The sequence below is a fragment of the Aethalodelphis obliquidens genome, unplaced genomic scaffold, assembly GCF_003676395.1.
Source record: "Aethalodelphis obliquidens isolate GAN/ISIS:26980383/991018 unplaced genomic scaffold, ASM367639v1 scaffold87, whole genome shotgun sequence".
In the NCBI taxonomy this organism is placed as follows: Eukaryota; Metazoa; Chordata; class Mammalia; order Artiodactyla; family Delphinidae; genus Aethalodelphis; species Aethalodelphis obliquidens.
Genome location: NW_020838031.1, coordinates 5153420 through 5176033, shown reverse-complemented (window position 1 = coordinate 5176033; position 22614 = coordinate 5153420). Strand labels below are relative to the sequence as shown.

General features: G+C 38.3%; 1 protein-coding gene across 1 annotated transcript in view; it reads left to right on the top strand.

Moving 5' to 3' along the window:
- The window catches only part of TARBP1 (tRNA guanosine 2 -O-methyltransferase TARBP1), a 65994-nt gene that overhangs the window by 6565 nt on the left and 36815 nt on the right, over positions 1 to 22614 (top strand). Inside the window, exons 3-12 of the mRNA XM_027094099.1 lie at positions 895 to 964; positions 3180 to 3328; positions 4635 to 4687; positions 6433 to 6530; positions 9225 to 9360; positions 10255 to 10351; positions 11512 to 11601; positions 16573 to 16714; positions 21399 to 21498; positions 22438 to 22610. Coding sequence (XP_026949900.1) covers positions 895 to 964; positions 3180 to 3328; positions 4635 to 4687; positions 6433 to 6530; positions 9225 to 9360; positions 10255 to 10351; positions 11512 to 11601; positions 16573 to 16714; positions 21399 to 21498; positions 22438 to 22610 — 1108 coding nt within the window. The remainder of the gene's footprint in view (positions 1 to 894; positions 965 to 3179; positions 3329 to 4634; positions 4688 to 6432; positions 6531 to 9224; positions 9361 to 10254; positions 10352 to 11511; positions 11602 to 16572; positions 16715 to 21398; positions 21499 to 22437; positions 22611 to 22614) is intronic.

Sequence of the window (22614 nt, the reverse complement as noted above, 5' to 3'; positions counted from 1 at the left end):
TCTCTCTCTCTCTCTCTCTCTCTCTCTCTCTCTCTCTCTCTCTCTCTTCCTCCCTTCCTCTCTCTCTTACATCTTTGCATTCTTGGTCCTGAGAATGGAAACTTGAAAAATCATTTGCAGTCGACTTTGAGTTCATTTTTGTAGGCTCTTAGAGTTTTTCAGTTGAGAAGAATCTCTTAAGATTACCTACTCTAGTGCAGTGTTCTCCAACTTTAACATTCATTAGGATCGCCCAGATGGCTTATGAAAGTGTCTGGCCTGCAAAGTTTCTGATTCAGTAGGTCTGCAGTGGGGCCTGAGAACTCAGGTATTTTACATGTTCCTAGGAGATCCGTAAGCTGCCATTCTGGGCACCACGCTTGGAGAACCCCTGTTGTAGGGGTTCTCAGTCCATAAGGTGCGGGGCCTGCCATCGTGGAGCCACTGGGAGGTGTCAGTCCAGATGCATTGTTTGTGGACTAAAATAAAGAATTACTCATATGTACTAAATATATGTAGATACAAGGATGAGCAATAAAGGAAAAGCATTTCTAAACTTATGGTTTTCCTGAATCAGTATATCCTCAAGACCCTCACTATTTAGAAACTGTGATTTACCTTTAGTTTGTAGGGTATGTAAATTAGATGCTGATATGTGTAGCAGAGTCTAAGAATGAAGAGCCTTGAACTCAGGACTGACTCTGCTTCTAAATGTGTGGCTTTGAGCAACGTGAGTAACTAGATGAAGCATCGCAGTAGTTTTTCCTCTTTGTAACATATTGGCATACAGGCCCTGCCTCTTCTCCAGGGTGGTAAGGAGGAACAGAGTGACTGTTGTATAAATAGACGAAAAGTCTTTTGAGTTTTGAACGGTGAATTTTCATTTCCTGTGGCTTTTTGCTCTTGTTTTTTCAGATACATGTTATAAAGCCAGTTTTACCAAAGCTGAACAATCTGTTTGAATATGCAGTGTCAGAGGAAAATGGTAACAGTTACTTTTATTTTGCTTTTTTATAACACATACAGTTTTTCCCCTTAATTTTATAAGTAACTCTTATTCATTATAGAGCATGTTATAGGAATATATGAATTTACTGCTACCAAGAGACCGCTGCTAACATTCCAGGGACATACCTTGTGGATGGATTGTTCATAATGTTTTTTTCTCACTCAGCAGTATAACCAAGTGCATTTACCTATGTCCTTAAATAGTCTTTGAGAATTTAATTTTAAATGGCTGCAGAGTTTTCTATAATTTAGAGGTCTGGTAATTTATAAACTTCTGATTATAGAAAATTTCAGACATTCACGGAAGGAGAAGAGTTTGTATGATGAACCCCACCACCCGGCTTTAGCAGTGATCAACTTGTGCCAGTCTCTGTCTCACATCATATGTGGCCTTTCCTGCTCCCTCCCCATCAAATGAATTTGAAGCCCATTCCTAGACAGCATAGCATTTCATCTGTAATTTTTTTCAGTATATATCCTTGAAAGATAAGGGCTCTTTGGTAATGTTTTCATCATGGTGTATTATTCATTTTTAATAAGAACTCTTCGGTATTACATATTTTAAGTGCTTTCCATCCTTATTCTCTTAATGTATCTGTTTCCTTGTTAGAGTTATTTTCTTCGGGTTTCAGCTATTCTGTAGGTTGGACTTCTTAGGAAGAGAAAATTCCAAGATGCTATTTTAAATATGGTTTTTAAGTCCTGTATCAGTTCTATATTATGAGGGCTTCTTAGGAGAAATAAAATGAAGCTGGAGCTTCTTAAAATTATTTTATGAAATTAAGTTTAGATCAACGAGACAGCTAAATGCAAGCTAATGGTGTTCTGTGTTCATATGAATGATAAAATGCTACATTATCATGTTTACACATGAGAAATAACCTAGGTAAATGGGTTTTAGTGCCTGCGTTAGATAATTACAACTTTAGTAGTTTGACCCCTTAGGAATTGAGCTTTATTCAGCTGATCGTTATGGTTGTTTTCTGATACACTGGGATTTTTCACAGACCATAGGAATCTGTAGTCCCACCTGGGGCTAGAATTTAATTGAATCCTGTTGTGACTTCACTTATGCATTTACTATTAAAATGATTCTCTTATTACCACGTTTTGCCCACAGGTCTTGGCAAACCAAATCAAATGGCAGTGACAGATTTTGAAAAATCACTGCCAAAGGATTGAACAAGCATCTTGGTGTAAATTACAAAAAGAAAAAAAAGACTGATTTATTTATAGAATGCCATGAGTTAAAAATGCTGAGTTTTTTTTCTAATAGTGTTAAAAGATATTTCGAAAAAAGTTAAAGTATGTCCAAGGTACATACTCCATTTTTTGTTTCTCATTTGTATATTTACTTAATAGATGTTTACCTAGTGTCCAATACACGCTAAGCGCTGGGATAAAGTGGTGAGACAGATGTACTCTTTTTCACTTGATTTTTGTCTGTTTTCCAGGAAAAAATAGCTTTGATGATAAGTTCTAGACAGGCAACAAACAAGAGGCAGAAATAGAGTTATTTTGATGATAAGTTCTAGATAGGCAACAAACAAGAGGCAGAAATGGAATTATCTAGTGAGTGAGGCTATACCTTGGAGAGGGCAGCTAGGAAAGACTGCCTGAAGAGTGACACAGAAGTTGAGGAGACAGCTCTGGGTGCAGAAGCCCTGAGATGGGAACAGCCCAGTGGGGTAGAGGACCCGACCAGTAAGCCACAGCACAGTGGTGTGAGAAGGCGGGTTAAGGTCGGAGTAGTTGTCAGAAGCAGTTCATGCCTCGCTTGTTTTTTAGTCTGAGTTTTGAGAAGCCACGCAAGGGTTTTAAATAGAGCAGGGACAGTTTCATGTTTCTGTATGAAAAATGGATTGAAGTAAGGTGAGAGAAGAATTGGTTGAAATCACCCCAAACCTAGAGTTTCAACCTGCGTGGGGTCATATTTAATTTCTGTACGCTGTAGCCACTATGACACTCGCTTGCAGCCTTTCTAAATGAATCTCTCTGAAAATGGAATACCAAATACTGAAGTTATTTTGGTTATTCAGTAATTAAACACCCTCAGATGCGATTAAAAAGAAACTCACTTTTGCGGTGTTGGAATGAAGTTAATGTGTTTGTGTTTAGTTTTGAATATGTAGTCTACGTGGGGCAACATAATGTGAAAATCTTAAGTCAACATTCGGTGTTTATTTCCACAGGATGTTGGCTCTTTCACCCATCCTGGCATCTGTGTATTTATAAAAGAATGTTTGAAAGTGAAAATAAAATCCTGACCAAAGAAGGCGTTACCCATTTTTTGGAGCTCTATGAAACAAGGGTTCTTCCATTTTCAGCAGAATTTTCGGAGGTAATGACAGCCTTTCCCTTTCCTTTTTCCCTTTGTCAAAAGATGAAGGGCGAAGGTATTTGTTTTATCCTATGTGGTCTTCAAAAAATATACACTAGGCCTTGAAAATCGCAAGTAACATTTTAGAGGTTTGCATACAACAAATCCTATTTCTCTAAACTTAGCTATCGTACTGGGAGAACGCTTTCTGTAATGTAGTTTGTCGATAGGCTGCCTGCATCATTACCAGTAGTACTTTGGTATCAGTATTCTGAACAAAAGTCAACAGCATGAAAACTGGTATAGAAGCGTGTTAGTGATATTGTTTCCACAGTTCTGAGTCACTGAATTACCGCTCTTTGTTTAGTGACGCTAGTCCCCCAGTTCTGAGTCGATGAATTACTATCGACTGTACTGAGCGGAGGTTGCCTTTAGAGCTATATTATTAGCATCTATGCTTCCATTTATCAGAAATCACAGAAAGCAAAGAGATTGTGAGAGCTACAGCTGTGACTTAAAGTTTTATATTATGGTGCCACATGAGTCAGGTGATCACTGACTTTGGTATGGTAATGTACCTCTCATTTAGAGGTAACTGAAGTAAACTTTCCTGATTGTCCAACTACATGTATAGTGTTTTAATATGCATCATTTTTCTACATTCTCCTAGCCTTCTTGCACTTCCTGGAAGCTTGCTTTTTTGTCTAGTAATATATATATATATATTTTGCAATACGCGGGCCTCTCACTGCTGTGGCCTCTCCCGTTGTGCAGCACAGGCTCCGGACGCACAGGCTCAGCGGCCATGGCTCATGGGCGCAGCCGCTCCGCGGCATGTGGGATCTTCCCGGACCGGGGCACGAACCCGTGTCCCCTGCATCGGCAGGCAGACTCTCAACCACTGCGCCACCAGGGAAGCCCCTGTCTAGTAATATTTTTGAAGATATACTTTTCCCCCTTTATGTTCCAGGCATAGGGGCTTGAATTTTCTCTTGAGTATCTTTTTGTTTTTCATTTGTTACTACCTTTATTTTCCACCATGTGTCCCTTCTTTGGACTCTCTTCTTCCTTCTTAGCACAGCATGTACTGTCCTCTCAGTATTCCATATGTTTTCATCAGGTGGGAAAATTCGGTATTTGTTTTGTCGTTCTGGTGGAATTAAGGTATCCTCCAAGACCATCATAAACCAACCTACAGCAAGAGAGATCAGCTTTGCTTGTAACGGCTCTTCTGTAGCCCTGTGTAGGATGTGCAGTTACAGCAAGCTGACTGTTCAAAATTACAGTTACAGCTTAACATCAAAAACTTTTTTCCTTTTTTTTTTAGTTTATTATTGGGGCATTAATGGATGCACTTTCACAGAGCTCTCTATACAGCAGGTAAACAAACATTGTTATTTAGCAGCAATGCAGTCATATGTATTTGGTATATAAATTTAATGTGATTATGAAATATGACCAAATTGTTTAATGAATTTGTTACATAAATATATGTTGCCTTGTAGATATTCAGCTTTTTCTAACCATGTCATCCCTTCTGTGTTTGTTATTCTTCTTGCCTTTCTTCCAGTAGTTGTGTCAGGTGTTTCTCTTTTTCTTTTCTTTCCTACTTTGAACCCATCCATTCTTGGCCTTTTGGGAAGGATATCTTACATAGCTACTTCTTTTCCCTTACTCCTGATTTCTGCCCTCTTGGAAATTGTAGTGGCTTTGGCTAACCAACACTTGACACTTTTTTTTTTTCCTTTTTCTTTTAACTTTTGGTCTTGACTTATAGAAAAGTTGTGAGAATAATACAAAGAATTCTCATTTATCTTTTATCCACATTCCCTAAACGATACTGTTTAACCATATTTGCTTAATCATCATCTCTCTCATGACGATTGTGTGTGTGTGTGTGTGTGTGTGTGTGTGTGTATACCTCTGTTTCTTAGCTCTGTCTGCTGAGCAGACTTACCATCTATATTTCAGTGTCTGTCTGTCCATCCATCCATCCATCCATATTAAAAACCATCAGTTCACACCAGCACATCCATTTCTAGTCCACTACCACAGGGTTCATTCTAACTTCCCCCTTTCCCTATCTGACGGTGGAGGCCATTCTGCATGACATATTGCTTGTTTGACAGCATCACCCTTTGTCAAGGTTGATACTGGGAAGAGTTCGTCAGTATTGTGCCCTATCCTCATCTTTTGAGCATTACCTGTACTCTTGAATTATATCTTCAAAAATGTCCCTTGCTTTTGAAATTATGTTGTCTAATTTTGAAAACTAAGTTTTTTTATACTTGCAAGTCTTTTGTTTGGTATACCTCTAATAGAAAAAAACCCTCACCACCAACTTCTTTAAAATTTTTAAGTTAGTCTCTGCTAAGTTATATTAATATTTAGTCCTATTTAATATCGAAAGAGCAGAGCAATGCTAGATTTGCCAATTATTTTTGATTTTCAAGTAATCATTACTGTTGAATAGTTCTCTGAAGCAATTAGACCGCTGGAAAGCAGTAAAACCAACGTGGTGCTTTCTGAGAGTTGACAAACACATTTATTACGAAATGCCTTCAGTTCCCTAGCACCCTAATGTGTTCAATGAACAGATAATGTCCCTGGCCGAAGCATATAGCAAAAAAAAAAATGTGCAGATGTTAATAATTAAATGCTTTTGTAGATGTTAATAATGCTCTTGCAGAAGTTACTTATTACTAACATATGTCTTTCTGTGAATGTTATTTCTTTTATTTAATACTTAAAGATTTAAAATCATTGGATTAGGTGTTGGGAACAATAAAATATAATTTTAAAGTTTCATTTTTAGACTTTTTTTTAAACGATACTATTTGGCAAGATTCATATATGTGTGTCGGAGAAAGTGTCATTAAAAAAGAAATCCATGCCTGCTTAGTGTCGCACATTGCTGACTCACGTCTGTTTTCCTAGAAGATCTCTGACGTTTTTAGCAGAAGGACCCTCAAGATTTTACTGAAAAGTAGAATGCAGGTTTAGAAGAAGAAGATGGTTTTATTGTTTTATTGTTGAAAGACATTTGGGCCATATTCCATTTAGTTTCAGTCTACTTATTTGTAAATAGATTTAAAATATTTGTTTTTTTTCCCCTTTGTCTGTAGGTCCCCAGGCCAGCTGATAGGAAGTGGTTCTCCACTGGGATTGAAATTACAGAAGTTCTTAGTCACTTACATTTCTCTTCTTCCAGAAGAAATAAAGAGTATGTGTCAGTAAAGAGTTTCTTTTTAATTTATTAGCTTAAATTTTTAGTACGTTGGTTATAAGCACCAACCTATGACTATTATAATCAGTATTATCAAAATAGTTCCTTTTTCCGGAATATGCAAATTTTGTCAGAATTATACACATGTCCATTGAAACTGAGTACACAATTTTACCTTTGTATATAACGTGATACCAGTATTGGTATCCGTAGCATGGAAGCAGTTTTGCAATGTGTGCTGCAGTTTGCCGTTCTTGCCACTTGTCTCTATTCAGTTTCAAAAATGAGCAAAACAGGTCAAAGAAAGAAAGAACCTGGGCTTAGGAAAAAGTTATAAACAGAGTATCTGTTGTGGCAAAGTTGTCCCTTTATAGATATTGACTCAGAAAGATAAGAAAGGAAAAAATACTTGCTTTTCGTAAGACCTTGTATCCTAGAAATATCCCACTTCTTCAGGTTGGAGATGTACTTTTCTTCCTGATGGGCTGTGTTGGTAAGCAAAGCACAAAGCCAGTGTTATTTTCCTTGCTGAGTAGCAGGGCCCTCTCTTCTTTCCGAGTCTTTTTTTTCGTTCTGGGCTTTGTGACTTAGAAAGTGACCCTGGCTATGAAATACATATATATACTTTTTCTTTTGTATTTAATCTGCAAATAGGGTGAACAGTGACCAGTGGTGCTATGTGTTCAAAAGTCAGGGAAGAAAGAGAAAAGATGGTCACCTGTATATCACAACTTTAGATTTACAGAAAATGGATTGTTTTGATTACTTTTTTAAAAAGTTAAACTGGAGAAGATAACTGTCAGAGCCGTTCTTTAGTTTGCTAGAATGTGGAAGCTTACAGTCTGGGGATTCATTTGCCGACCACGTTGGCACATCTCACGTCCACAGCACGGTGTGAGTGACATGACGGTGATCAGTGCCCCCTAGAGTTTGAGCGCCTAGAGTTTGTGGCCGTGTGACCCTGTCAGTGTAGTGAGTGAATAAGCAATAGAGGCTTGGCTGTTGCCATCGTCCTTGTGTCATGAGAGAGCTGTGAGGCAGAAGATGGGAACTTAATTAGTCCAACAGGAGGGAGGGCAGGTAGAAAGTTTATTTACCGTTTTTACTTTGTAGTTTTTTCTGTCAACAATATCCTAAGCGTATCTAGTTCTGAGCTAGGCACTTTGGGAGATATAAAATACAGGTAATACCCTTTCAGGGGCGTCCAGGGATTTCTTAAAAGTCATTGTAAGTGATGATCTCCGGAAACAGACATTTTTATTAACTACTGTGACTTGAAGATCCTTAAGATGTCACATATTAGCAGAGAAAGCAGGATAGAGCACCATCCTTTGTATCTCAAAATACTTAAATTAATTACAGTGATTAGATCCAGGGTAGGTACGAAATAACCTGTGAGAAAGATCTGATATCACTGTTTGCAGATACCAGAGGCCAGCTACCATTGGTACTTCTTATCCTGTGTTTCTTTAATATCTCCAACAGATGAATGGTTTCCAACAGTAAAAAATTTATCTTTTACCTTAACTATTAAATATATAGCTACATGGTTATCAGAATTTCTACAATGCACTAGAATACTTACCTTACTAAAAAGGAATGAAATTGAAATGACATTGATTTTTTTTTTGTTCCCAACAGCTTTATTGAGATATAATTCACACACCATAAAATTCACCCTTTTAAATTGTTCAGTTCAGTGGTTTTTAGTATAGTCACAAAGTTATACAACTATCACCACTAATTCCAGAATATTTTCATCATCCCCAAAAGAAACTCCTTGCCCATAAGTAATCAAGTCTCATTTTCCTTTCCCCTGGCTCCTGTCAGCCACTAATTTACTTTCTGTCTCTCTAGATTTGCCTATTCTAAACATTTCATATAAATGGAATCATATAATACATGGCCTTTTATTTTATGTCTGGCTTCTTTTGCTTAGCATAATGTTTTTGAGATTCACCTATGTTGTAACATTTATCAATATTCCATTCCTTTCTGTAGCTGAATAATATTCCACTGTGTTGATACTTCACATTCTGTTTATCCATTCATCAGTTGATAGATGTTTAGATTGTTTCCACTTTTAACTATTATGAATAACTCCTATGAATATTCACATACAGGTTTTTATATGAATGTAATCTTTCACTTCTCTTAATTATATACCTAGGAGTAGAATTATTAGGTCAAATAGTAACTCTGTGTTTAACTTTTTTTTTTTTTTTTTTTGCGGTACGCGGGCCTTTCACTGTTGTGGCCTCTCCCGTTGTGGAGCACAGGCTCCGATGCGCAGGCTCAGCGGCCATGGCTCGCGGGCCCAACCGCTCTGCGGCATGTGGGATCCTCCCGGACCGGGGCTCGAACCCGTGTCCCCTGCATAGGCAGGCGGACTCTCAACCACTGCACCACCAGGGAAGCCCTGTGTTTAACTTTTAAAGGAGCCACCAAACTCTTTTCCACACTGGCTGTACCATTTTACATTTCCACCAAGAATGTCTGAGCGTTCATGTCTCCACATCCTGGTTAACACTTGTTATTGTCTGTCCTTTTGACGGTAGCCATCCTAATGGGTGTGAAGTTGTATCTCATTATGGTTTTTGATTTGCATTTCCCTACATAAAGTCTGATGACGTTGAGCATCTTATCATGTGCTTGTTGGCAACAATGATGTCTTAAAACTTTTTCTTTCAGGTAGTTTCCTGTTAAAGTTTATTCAGAAGATGACGAGCCGACATTGGTGTGCTATTCCCATTTTGTTTCTATCTAAGGCTTTGGCAAATATCCCAAGATGTAAAGCCCTGGGTGTAGAAGGGCTTCTTGCCCTGAGGTAATGTACTCTGAGTATGTTCACATACGGTTATTTGTCGTACCTTTCCGTTAGTAAATTTTGTTTTTCCTTCTGCTTTAATCCCTAGTGAGTGGTTTTAGTTAATATTGGCATCAGGATTTTTCGCTCTTAATTTTATATAATAAAAAAGTAAATTAAAAAAATCTATTCATATAGTTGAACTTATTTTGTTTTGTGAATTACTAATTTAAATATATGCCATAATAAATACTATTGGATTATGGTCACTTTAAAAATAAGGCCAGTAAGTTGTTTTTATTACATTGATATGTAGGAAACTAGAGATAAAATAACAAATATTAATATTGATTACAAAGTATTTCAAAAAAGTGTAAAATTCTTACTTTGAAATTGTCTTTTGTTTTTTAATAAATCTATTTTTGGCTGCGTTAGGTCTTCATTGCTGTGCGCGGGCTTTCTGTAGTTGCGGCGAGCAGAGGCTATTCTTTTTTGCGGTGCATGGGCTTCTCATTGCGGTGGCTTCTCTTGCTGCGGCGCGTGGACTCTAGGCACGCGAGCTTCAGTAGTTGTGGCACGCAGGCTCAGTAGTTGTGGCGCACGGTCTTAGTTGCTCCATGGCATGTGGGATCTTGCCGGACCAGGGATTGAACCCATGTCCCCTGCATTGGCAGGCGGATTCTTAACCCCTGCGCCACCAGGGAAGTCCTTATCTTGTTGTTTTTAAAAGGAGATCTGTTTCATATTAAAATTGAGCTCCACTAGAGGCCTTAATTATTTACTAGCTTTGAAATTCTCCTGGCAGTGACTGTCTGCGTTAGAAAGTGTAGATATATTAAATCAAGTTGTCAGTTACTACAAACTATCAGAATTGTCCTGAGACAATGGAAGTGCATGTGTTTTCTCCGATGTCAGGGACGTTCTTCAGTGCACCATGATCACACATCAGATCCTGCTGCGAGGGGCAGCGCAGTGCTATCTCCTTCAGACGGCCATGAATCTGGTAGACGTGGTGAGTTTATCTTTCTTCCTAATGTTAACTCCAGTTTCCTAGTCTTTCTTAGTGAGCGGATGTTCATAAAAGAGTTAACACAGCAGGCCTGTGATGCTGTCGTTAGAAAGCCCTGCTTATAAGGTTGGCCCTTGGCTGGCATCTGGGAACTTGGATTTCCGGAGGGTTCCCACCATCCTACCTACTGTGCCTGCAGTACTCATACAAACAGTGTGGTCTCTACTGAACACCTGCTTTCCTTCCCGGGTTCTGGAATTGTAGGTGCGATGCAGGGGGTGTCTGTGTGACCAGCTTCCAGTAAAAACCCTGGGTGCTGGATCTCTAAGGAGCTCCCCTGGTAGGCATTTTACACGTTGGTGGGGTAGCTGGGTGACCGTACCGGGAGAGGACTCTTGGAAGCTTTCACCTGGTTTCCTCTGTATTTTTTATGCACGTCTTCCAGGAAATTGACATTCAAGGAAAACCTTTATTCTCTGTTTTTCACAGAGCTCCAGTAACACTACTGCTGAGAACAGGGGTCAGCAAACATTTTTGTGAAGGGCTGGATTAGTATATATTTTAGGCTTTTTGAGTCATACGGTCTCTGTCACAACTACTCAAGAGCAGCCATAGACCATTTATAAATAAATGGGCATGGCTGTGTTCCAGTAAAACTTTAATTACAAAACAGGCTGTGAGTGATTTTGCTGACCCCCGGCTTAGAGCAAGCTATCTTAATTGAAGATGCGCAACCTTCAGGGAATGAAGACCCGGGTGGTTTTCTTAAGGCGGGGTCGTTTTTGCAGCGTTGAAAAGTCAGATTCACTTTTAAGTAATAAGGAATTTCTTATAGGCTGTTTCTGTTTTTGCTTTTAGATCTGTGACTGTGTTACCTCTAAGATAGCAACCTCAATTTTAAGGAAACTAGATTTGTGAAGTGATCTTTCATTTTCTGTAATGGTCGTAGATAATTGCATATAATTGCATGTTTGTAGTCAGTGTCTTCCTGTTAAAAGTTGAATAATGTTTCCTTTTTAAAAAGTAGCTTTCGATTTACCTAATAGTATTCTACCGTAAGTGGTCTGCTAGACTGCTTTCGCAGTGATTTTGATTCAGTGATGTTTGATTCAAACATTTTTAAATGAGTAATTTTTTAAAACTGCCCTGCCCCCCCCCCCCAGGAGAAAGTGTCCCTCTCTGATGTATCATCTTTTGTCATGTCACTGAGACAAGAGGAGTCCTTCGGACGAGGAACTTCATTGTGGACAGAGGTGAGCCTGAAAATAATTTAACGATAAGGTCTTTGAAAACTTTGTGCAAAATTGTTATCTAATTGAATTCGTTACTAGCCTTTTATGCAAAATATGATTGCTTTGCTATCTGTCACCAGGGGTTTTTAAAACTTGTTTATTTGCTTTGAGTGGATGTAACCAGTAACGCTGCTGAGGTTCCTGTGGAGAAACGGGGGCAGGAAGTATCTGGAATAGAGAAGGACCAGTTTGGGGGGGCAGTGTTAGTGGGCAGATCCCGATTCCGGATGAGATGTCCTGGGAGTGATGATGACGTTAGACTCAAAGCCAGTAACACAAACCTCCTCTTTGTCGTCTTCTGTCGGTTCTTGTCACTTTTATCTACTCAGGCTCCCCAGCCTGGCGTGTAGGTAATCCATAATTCTTCCTGACTTTTTGCATCTCGTTCACCGTGAAACCATAAGTGTCTTGCCTTCTTCTTCAGCCGCTGCTCGTGGAGACCTTCCCCTGCGATGACTGCTTTCTCACTGAGCACTCTCTGCTCACCCCGTGTGCAGCGCCCTGAGGTCCTGCTGTGGTCTCATGGGCTGCCCTTCTCTGCGGGTTCTTCAGTCGTGCGTGTCCTCCTCCTTTTTATTTTAAACTATGGGACTCAATCCATACTGCTGTTAGCTCTTACCCAGAATCCTAATCTGTGTCCTCTCTAGTTTATATATATATATTTTTTTACTTTTATTTTATTTTTTTGCGGTACGCGGACCTCTCACTGTTGTGGCCTCTCCCGTTGCGGAGCACAGGCTCTGGACGCGCAGGCTCAGCGGCCATGGCTCACGGGCCCAGCCGCTCTGCGGCACGTGGGATCTTCCCGGACCGGGGCACGAACCCGCGTCCCCTGCATCGGCAGGTGGACTCTCAACCACTGCACCACCAGGGAAGCCCGTAGGTTATATATTTTTTGAGGACAGGAACCTTTTTTTGTTTAAAATTTTGTATTTCTCCAGTGCCTAAGAGATCACTTGAGGCTAGAGATGTGATTATTTCCTTTAGAAAGAAATTCCAGCTAGGTACGCCTGGAGAGAAACAAGAGAAATCAGCTTGGATTATGTTAAAATAATGAGGGCATAGAGTAAGGTAATGGCAGAGGGAATGAGGAAGGGGCTAATTCGAGCTTTTGAAAATTCGAGTTTTGTTTTATTTTCTTGGCCTAATACATCTGTTTATGTGGAATACATCTAATTATGTGGAATCTGAAAAATACAGAACCGTGGAAAGCAAGTAAAAATCACCTGTAATGCCAACCATCAAATCCATATTTTTTGGTTTAACTCTTAATTTTTCAGATATATTTATTCTCACTCTTGCTTTCTCACTATATATATATGTGTGTATATTTTAAATGATCTATTAATACATATGATATTTCTAAACAAATTAAGATTATACTGTTTTGAATTTTATTTTTCATCTTTACCTACATTTGAATATTATATAGCATGTTGGCTAAATAGTTCCCCAATATGGGATATTTAAAAATTCGGTTGATTAAATGTTTTAGAATTTATTTAATCAGTTCCTTTTGTTGGACTTTTGCTTCAGATCTTATTTCATCTAGAAATATGTACTACTAAAAGATGAAGATACTGCTAAGAAATACGCCCTTATCACACCTAAAAATGTTATTAATTTCTTGATTCAAATATTCGGTGTTTAATTTATCCAGATGTTCAATAAATGTGTTTTTCTGTTTGTTTTTTGCATTTTGTTTGTTCAAATAGTCAGTTTTATTCAAGTACCCAAATCAGGTCTATTCATTGGATCGATATGTATAGTTTGTAAATGGTGGTTAATCCACCTGGAACTTATTTTGATATCTGGTGTGAGCTGTGAGGTTTAAATGAAAAAATGCATGTAAACATGTTTCAGACTGTGCTTGGCCCATGCTAAGCGTAAATATCTACGGCTACTATTGTCTTTTCCCCTTGGTTTGATCAGATAGCTGCTTGGTTTAAGTTTACAGAAAAAAAATGAACAGAAAGTACAGAGAGTTCCCATATACCCGCTGGTACCCTCTGCATCCAACACCTGTGGCTGTTATTATTAGCATCTTGCATTAAACATGGTACATTGTTACAATTGATGAGCCAATACTGATACATTATTATTAACTACTGTTCATAATTTACATTAGGGTTCACTCTTTGTGCCGTACATTCTGTGGGCTTTGGCATGTATCCACCGTTGCAGTATCATACAGAATAGTTTCCAGGCTGGAAAAATCCCCAATTCACCCAGTAATTCCTGTCTTCTCTTGCTCCCCCAAACCCCTGGCAGCCCCAGGTATTTCACTGCCTCCATAGTTTCCAGAACGTCCTGCAGTTGGAATCATACGTTGCGAAGCCTTTTCAGATTGGCTTCTTTCAATAAGCTATAATATGCCTTTGAGGTTCCTCCATGTCTTTTCATGGCTTGGTAGCAAGTTTCTTTTTAGCACTGAATAATACTCCTTTGTCTGGGTGTGCCGTTGTTTATCCATTCTGATAGGATCCAACTGAAGGACATCTTGTTTGCTTTTCAGTCCTGGCAGTTATGAGTAAAGTTGGTATAAACATTTACATCACAGGTTTGTGTGTGGACATAACTTTTCAGCTCATTAGAGTAAATACCGAGGAACACAGTTGCTGGATTTTATGGCAAGAGTATGTTTGGTTTCTTAAGAAACTGCCCTTCGTCTGAGGACGCGTACAACCATGGATCATGAAGTATCATAGTATTTACTACTGAAAAAATCCGCATGTAAGTGGACCTGCACAGTGTAAACCCGTGTCGTTAAGGATCAACTGTATTTTTTTTAAACATCTTTATTGGAGTATAATTGCATTGCAATGTTGTGTTAGTTTCTGCTGTATAACAAAGTGAATCAGCTGTATGCATACATATATCTCCATATACCCTCCTTCTTGCGTCTCCTTCCCACCCTCCCTATCCCACCCCTCTAGGTGGTCACAAGGCACTGAGCAGATCTCCCTGTGCTATGCGGCTGCTTCCCACTAGCTATCTATTTTACATTTGGTAGTGTATATATGTCCATGCCACTCTCTCACTTCGTCCCAGCTTACCCTTCCCCCTCCCCGTGTCCTCGAGTCCATTCTCTACATCTGCATCTTTATTCCTGTCCTGCCCCTAGGTTCATCAGAACCAGTTTTTTAGATTCCATATATATGTGTTAGCATACGGTATTTGTTTTTCTCTTTCTGACTTACTTCACTCTCTGTGACAGACCCTGGGTCCATCCACCTCACTACAAATAACTCAATTTCGTTTCTTTTTATGGCTGAGTAATATTCCTTGTATATATGTGTCACATCTTCTTTATCCATTCATCTCTCGATGGACGCTTAGGTTGCTTCCATGTCCTGGCTATTGTATATAGTGCTGCAATGAACATGGTGGTACATGACTCTTTTTGAATTATGGTTTTCTCAGGGTATATGCCCAGTAGTGGGATTGCTGGGTCCTATGGTAGTTCTATTTTTAAGGAAGCTGCACACTGTTCTCCACAGTGGCTGTATCAATTTACATTCCCACCAGCAGTGCAAGAGTGTTCCCTTTTCTCCACACCCTCTCCAGCATTTATTGTTTGTAGATTTTTTGATGATGGCCATTCTCACGGGTGTGAGTTGATACCTCATTGTAGATTTGATTTGCATTTCTCTAATGATCAGTGATGTTGAGCATCCTTTCATGTGTTTGTTGGCAGTCTGTATATCTTCTTTGGAGAAATGTCTGTTTAGTTCTTCTGCCCATTTTTGGATTGGGTTGTTTGTTTTTCTGATATTGAGCTGCATGAGCTGCTTGTATAATTTGGAGATTAATCCTTTATCCGTTGATTTGTTTGCAAATATTTTCTATTCTGAGTTGTCTTTTCATCTTGTTTATGGTTTCCTTTGCTGTGCAAAAGCTTTTAAGTTTCATTTGGTCCCATTTGTTTATTTTCGTTTTTATTTCCATTTCTGTAGGAGGTGGGTCAAAAAGGATCTTGCTGCGATGTATGTCATAGAGTGTTCTGCCTATGTTTTCCTCTAAGAGTTTTAAAGTGTCTGGCCTTACATTTGTGTGTGTGGGGTTTTTTTTTAAACCTAACTTTTTGTTTGTTTGTTTTTGGTTGTGTTGGATCTTTGTTGCTGCTCGTGGGCTTTCTCTAGTTGCGTCAAGAGGGAGCTACTCTTCGTTGTGGTGCGTGGGCTTCTCATTGTGGTGGCTTCTCTTGTTGCAGATCACGGGCTCTAGGTGCCCGGGCTTCACTGGTTGTGGCTTGCAGGCTGCAGAGTGCAGGATCAGTAGTTGTGGCACACAGGCTTAGTTGCTCTGCAGCATGTGGGATCTTCCCAGACCAGGGATTGAACCCGTGTCCCCTGCATTAGCAGGTGGATTCTTAACCCCTGCACCACCAGGGAAGTCCTGGCCTTACATTTGCATCAACTGTATTTTAAAATGCACATATCATAGAAAATAAACTTGCAAGAAGGGTAGGAACTTGCATTATAACTTACATCTCAAATTCTATGTTCTCTCATAAATAAATCCTTGTTTTAGTATATGAAGCTGGAATAAATTTTAATTTAAGACTAATTTGTTTTGCATAATGAGTTATTTTTCGTAGAGATGTTCGTTAGAACACCTTATCAAAATGTGCATTTTATATTAGGTGCTTTAAAAATTCTTGCCTGTTAATGAAGTTTATAAGTTCTTTGAAGAGGTTAGAAAACACACACACACACACACACACGTATGTGTATATACACACATACATACGAACACTTTTCTGTCTGAGCTATCTGCGGAACTCAATCATGACAATAAATGTTCTGTTACTTTGTTGTGTTCGGTCATTTAAATTCAGTTTATTGTGGAGGAAAGAAAATTGGCTTAGGGAAGTTAGAAACCCTTTGTTCAGTTAAGCTTTTAAAATAAGTAATAACTTTTCTTTTTTAGCTCTGTGATTGGCTGCGTGTTAATGAAAGCTGTTTTAGGCGACCCTTAACTTGTAGCTCCATTGGACTTCACGAGACATCCTCTTTAAATGCTTATGTAAAGAACCTAGTCCAAGAGTATATTAAGTCACCTGCCTGGGAAGGTAAGTCTGAAATCATTTTTATGGACTGATATATCCAAAACATTTTCAAAGAGCTTTTTAGTAGTTTTTCAGATCGAGATTCAGGCTTAACCAAATATATACCAATTTATGGATGTCAGACTTGTATTTCAGCCAGATAATGTGAATAAACAGAATGTAAAAATACTGTTTCGTAACTTGTACTTTATTTGTTCTAGAACTTGAGATTTTAAACATTTTAAATGTTTTAAGAAGTTGCCTGGGTAGGACTCGGACACAAATACATTTATTAATTTATTCTACAAGTACTGAATCTTTGTTGGCTCGATCTGCAGATGTGTTTTTGGAGCCTCGGTAGTGGAAATATTTGTAGATAAATCTGTTCATCTTTTGTTTGTTTTCAAAGCATTACATTTAGTGTGAACTGATTATGAAAAGTAATTTTAGAGAAAAATTATGTTTGTTAGTTTCTTCTTTTTACCAGATACTTAGCAAAGATCAATTTTGCGTCCTCTTTAGGGAAACGTGTTAAGACTGCTTTCTGATGCTTCCTCATCATTAAAGTCATTAGTGATAATTGGGGTAAATTGCACCTTTGAATTTAACGTGTCTTAAATTTCCTGGCTTTGTCTCAGACCAAGTCATTTTCATCTCCCGATTTCTCTAATCTGATCATGGAATAGGTCTTAAATGATTAGATAATTATCCTTCCAAAATACATGAGTTTATCTGTTTGTTCTTCTTAGAACGTTTCTCTTTTATGTTTTATTCTCTCTGTTGTCTAGTAAATTTTCTGTACTGTTACTTGCGAGATCCTTTTCTAAGGCCTAAAAAAGTAAATAAATTTTAGTCCCTACTAGAGTAAACATAGATTCAACTCCCTGAAGTATCTATAGAACTTGTCTTATAAGTCAGTGCATAACAGCATAAAGTCTGATTAAATAATTCAAAATTGGATAAAATAAGATTTTTAGAGTTTCTTCCTTAACATTTCTAGAACTTAAAATATACTGTTTATATAATATGCTATTTTAAGTTTTTAAAAAATTGATCTCAAGTGCAAAGGAGGTGTGTGTGTGTGTGTGTGTGTGTGTGTGTGATATTTTTGACTCTTAATGCCCTTGGCTAAGTGCCTTTATAACATTTTAGTTTAGTTATCAATTACTGGCCAGTTTTCAGAACAAGGTAATAAATTCCAAAGCAAACATTATTTAACGAGTTTTTGAGCATAAAATACATATAACATTCAAATTTGGTTTTATATAAAGACTCATCCGCTCAAATGTTTTTAATCAGATCCTACACCTGAAGTAGCTTTTTTCTTTGGGTTTGACATGGTCAGTACAGATAGCTTTTACACTAATTATTCAGCAACCATATATCAAATGTTAGTTCTAAGTGCCAGACACTGGAGTTACAGAGATAAAAGGTATGTCCCCCACCCTCAGAGAAAGCATGGTCTAGCAAGGGAGTTGATAAGTAAGCAGATAATCTTAGCGCAATGCCCTGAAAGCCATAAGCACTGGGATGGGGAACCCGGGTGAGCAATACTGATCCAGAACAGGTAGACCTGTGGGGGTCAGGAGAGGTCACCAGATGAGGTGACAGCTAACGAGTGAATAGAAATTAAGGTGGAAAGGGAGAAGGCGTATCCTGCAAGGCTTGCATGGACTTGCATCCAGGGAACTGAAAGTAGGTAGGCATCCATCTGTTTCTGTCTATAGCATGGACCCCAGGTAGGAATGGTTAAGAGATAAGGATGGATATATGTTAGGTCGATATATATGTACCATACCATATATGTGATATATAGCAAAACAAAGCAACAATAACTAAAACCACACAAAACCAGCATCATCAACAAGCAGAAATGTTGGAGAGCTTTCAGAGAAGGCTTTCTGAAATAGAGAAAGTGAGATATAGTTTGGAAGCAGCAGTAAAAGCTTGTCAAAACTTGGAAATGTTAAGATCAACCAACAAGTGAAATATATTTGAAGAAATTTATACTTAAATTAGAGAGTCCATCAGAAAGGATATTTTGAGTAAAGATTTTGTAGTTAAATGATGTGCCTACTTAAAATGTAACCAAGCTGAAGATATGTAATAATCCCAAAGTAGTATACTGCAGCTGTGTAACAAATTTTAGAAACAGCTCTATTGAGGTATGATTGGCATACATTAAATTGCACATATTTAAACTATGCAGTGTAATGGGTTTGACCTCTGTGTATGCTCACGAAACCATCAGGATAACAAGATAATGAACACATCCATCACCCCCCGAAGTGTTTTCACACCTCTTTGTATTATAATCCCTGTCTCCCACTTCTACCTGTCCCTCTCCATCCCCAGACCAACCCTGGTATGCTTTCTGACACTATAGACTACTTTGCATTTTCTAGAATTACACTCAGTTTTTAGAATTTGTGGTAGCAAGATTTGAGTGATAATTTAGGGGTAAATTAAGGTGATTGAAGATAGCCAGTGACCTTTTGTTTCTTTAAGACCATTGTTGCTTACTTTCACTTTTCTAGCCTCAGAGAGATAAAGGGGGGAGAGTGTATAAAGGATTCTCTGCCAGTCGTTCTCCGAGAAGGATTTCCAGACAGGCAGCATCACCTGGAAACATTTTAGAAATGTGAATTCTCAAACTCTATCCCACACCTGCTGAATCAGAAACTCTGAGTGTAGGGCTCACCCTCTGGGTTTTAACAAGCCCTCTGGGGGACCTCTAATACATGCTGAGATTTGCGACCCACTGTTCTGTAGCCTGGATTTCCCTAGTATGGTGGTAGAGGACTTGGCAGAAATCTCTGCAGGAGTGTCCTCCACTGGGTCAGGCACTCTAATGTTACCAGCCTGGTCCTGTGGCTCTCCTTGAAATCAGAAATCATTAAAAATCCACTAAACTTCTGATTTATAACCTTCCCTTTCAGTATCCAAAGTGAAAAATTGTTTAGGACTTCAAAAAGTGGCATTGTGATTGGAAACATTTCATTCTCAAATAGCACCCCTACCTGACCCCTGCCTCCTACAAGGTCAAAAAGTATCTGATTATGTGATTGCTAGAAATTATAGGCAACTGAATACTGAATTGGTATTTGATTTCATTTTAGTCTTCATTAATGAGTTTTTATATGTAAATGTGGGATATGAAGCTAATGTGAGTAAAAATGTTTCAAAGAACAAGTTTCAATAATTCACTTTTATAAACACCTATAAACTTAACCTATTTTGGAGAGCACCAACTTTTAGAGTTTCTAAAAAATACAGATTTCTTACTGATAACTAAATGATATTTATAATATTTTAAAGAATAAAGTTTATCCTTTTGTTGCATTTTTAAACTAAGTTGCCCTCCATACAAGTATGTTTTTAGTATTGTCTGTCTTCTGTACTATTCTAATTTGTATCAAAATATATTAAATTACTCCCCAAATTTATTAGAATATTTAAAAATATGTTTTAAGTATCTGAACCGCTGGGCTGGAAAACTAGATCCCTTAACTAATTTTTCTTGGGAGTTGAGATGAAGAGTATTATCTTACAATAGAATGAAAATGAAATGTTCTATCTATGATTTATTTTACTCTAACTGGTTTTCAGTGATAGGAAAATAATTTTATCACTTAACCAAGTTCTGTCTTCCAAAAGTTGTTCTAGGAACTCTGCATATATTATTTAATTTTTGTAATAAACCCAAGGAAAGTCATAGGTTTATTTAGTTTGATTTCATAGAAGATGACCTAAGCTTTCGGAGAGAACATTCGTCTGTCCCAGACTCCCACAGCTAACAAACAGTAGGACTGGGGTTTGAACACAGTTCTAAGAAGCAAAGCCTTTGTGTCTGTATCCAGTCCATCCCCTTTCTGGTTCCATTTCAGGGAACTCTCACCTCTCAACTGAGACGCCAGAATTGCCTCTTAACCGGTCACCTTGCACCTACTCTTGCTTCCTCTAAAATCTCTTTTCCACATTGTACCTAGAGAAATCTTTTTAAAATACAAACTTTGATCTAACAAATGTCTCCTCCACTTCTTCATACACATTCACTTTGACCTTTAGTGTCTTCCTCTTGCCTTTGGGATGAAGACAGAAACCCGTTACATGCCTACGAAGTCCCTGGTCTCTCCCGCCTGGTCCTGTAACCTCATCTTTGGTGCTCCCTCCTATTGTTTACCTCAGCCCTTTCCTGGAATATGGTGTGGTCTCCCCTGCTGGAGGCCCTTGACATGTACTTCCTTCCGCCTGGAAAGGTCATGTCTCCCTTCACCTACCTCATTCTTTCCCAGCTTTTTATACCCAGCTCAACTGTCATTGCTTCAGAGTGACTTTGTCTTACTTCCCAGTATATACTCTACTTGCACCATTTAGAGCACTCACTACAGTTATCATTTTACATTTCTCTGCATATTCTTTGATGAATGCTCTTTTCTCCTGCACTGTAAGTATCGTGAGGACAGGAACCATTGTGTCTGCAGCACTGAGGCCAGTGCATGGCATGTAGTCGGCATGCAGAGATGCCTTTGTGTTCACAGTTAAGTATGTAACAGTGAGCCATGCCGTGGGGTGTTCTACTATATTTCTTCTCAGCTGTGTTTCTCTAATATGGATAAAACATAATCATTTAGCTGTGTTATTTTTGAAACATCATCCTGGAAGGATTTTGATAGTGCTTTGCAAACCTTAACTATTGTTATTTAAGGAGGAGAAGACTGCTGTATGCCTGATTGGCTTGAAGCCAAGCTTGTTGCTGTGATGGTCTTGCTGGCCATAGATGTGGAAGGAATGAAGAGTCAATATAGGTAAGTGTTTCTAAACTTGAAAAGAAAACTTTCTTTAAAAAAGGCTAATCAGATTTATGGTACATATTCAGACTTTTCAATGATGGGTATGGAATTGATCACAGTGTATTCAAGGAAGGAACTAGAACATTGGCAGTATACTTTAAAAATGTTTAAAATTAACAATAAGTTCATAGGATTAGAGGTTTAAACTAGAGAAGGTCAAAAAAAAAAAAACTGTATACACGAATCACAGGTCTTGTATAAGAATATTAGAAGAATGGGTTGTAAGGTCCTAGCATAAGATTAGGTAAAGACATTTACTGGATTTTACCCTTTTGTAAAATGTGTTATTTTTTTAAAAGGTAATAAAGATAAAACAATCTCATTTGTATTTTGAGAAACGTGAGAAACGTGTCACCAGATTATAATTGTTGCAGTAAGCAGCTTCATTAGGTAGTGTACGTATTTGCATGATAATACAATTAATTTGATTATTGATTAACGTCAAATCTCTTTTCTAGACAAAGTTTTAGTACTAAAGTTAGTGATAACAGTTTTTCACAAATCTTTAGTGCTTTATATATATTTTTGTTAACATGTCTCATTTCCTTGGCTGGCATGGATTTGTTTTGTTTTTTGGTTTTTTTGAAATATGGAAGCGAGGTCTCAGCATTTTAATTTGCCAGTAAATTGGATATAGGATTTCATTCATACTGTGCCCCGAGTCGAGCACCGAGTTGTGTTGCTCCCTGTGCTTTCTTCTCCAGTGAATCGCTGAACTCACTGAAAAAGCACACACAGAAAGGTCCATCCTAATAGGTTCTAGGTGTTTGGATCATCCCTAATAGTAATTCTGTCCAATGGAATCATTAGCTAACCAGTTCCACGACTGTAGATGGAAAACAGTTTCTTTATGCTTTTGAAATGCTTGATTTGGGCGTGTCTTTTAATGTCTAGTGAAAAGCGGAGGACACAGAATGTATTAAGGATATTCTTAGATCCTCTCCTGGATGCCCTTGTGAAGTTTGGTACAAATGCCTACATGCCCTTGCTGAAAACTGACAGATGCCTGCAGTTGCTGTTGAAGTTACTGCACACTTGCTTGTTGAAAGGTTCCGGTACCCAAGATGGTGA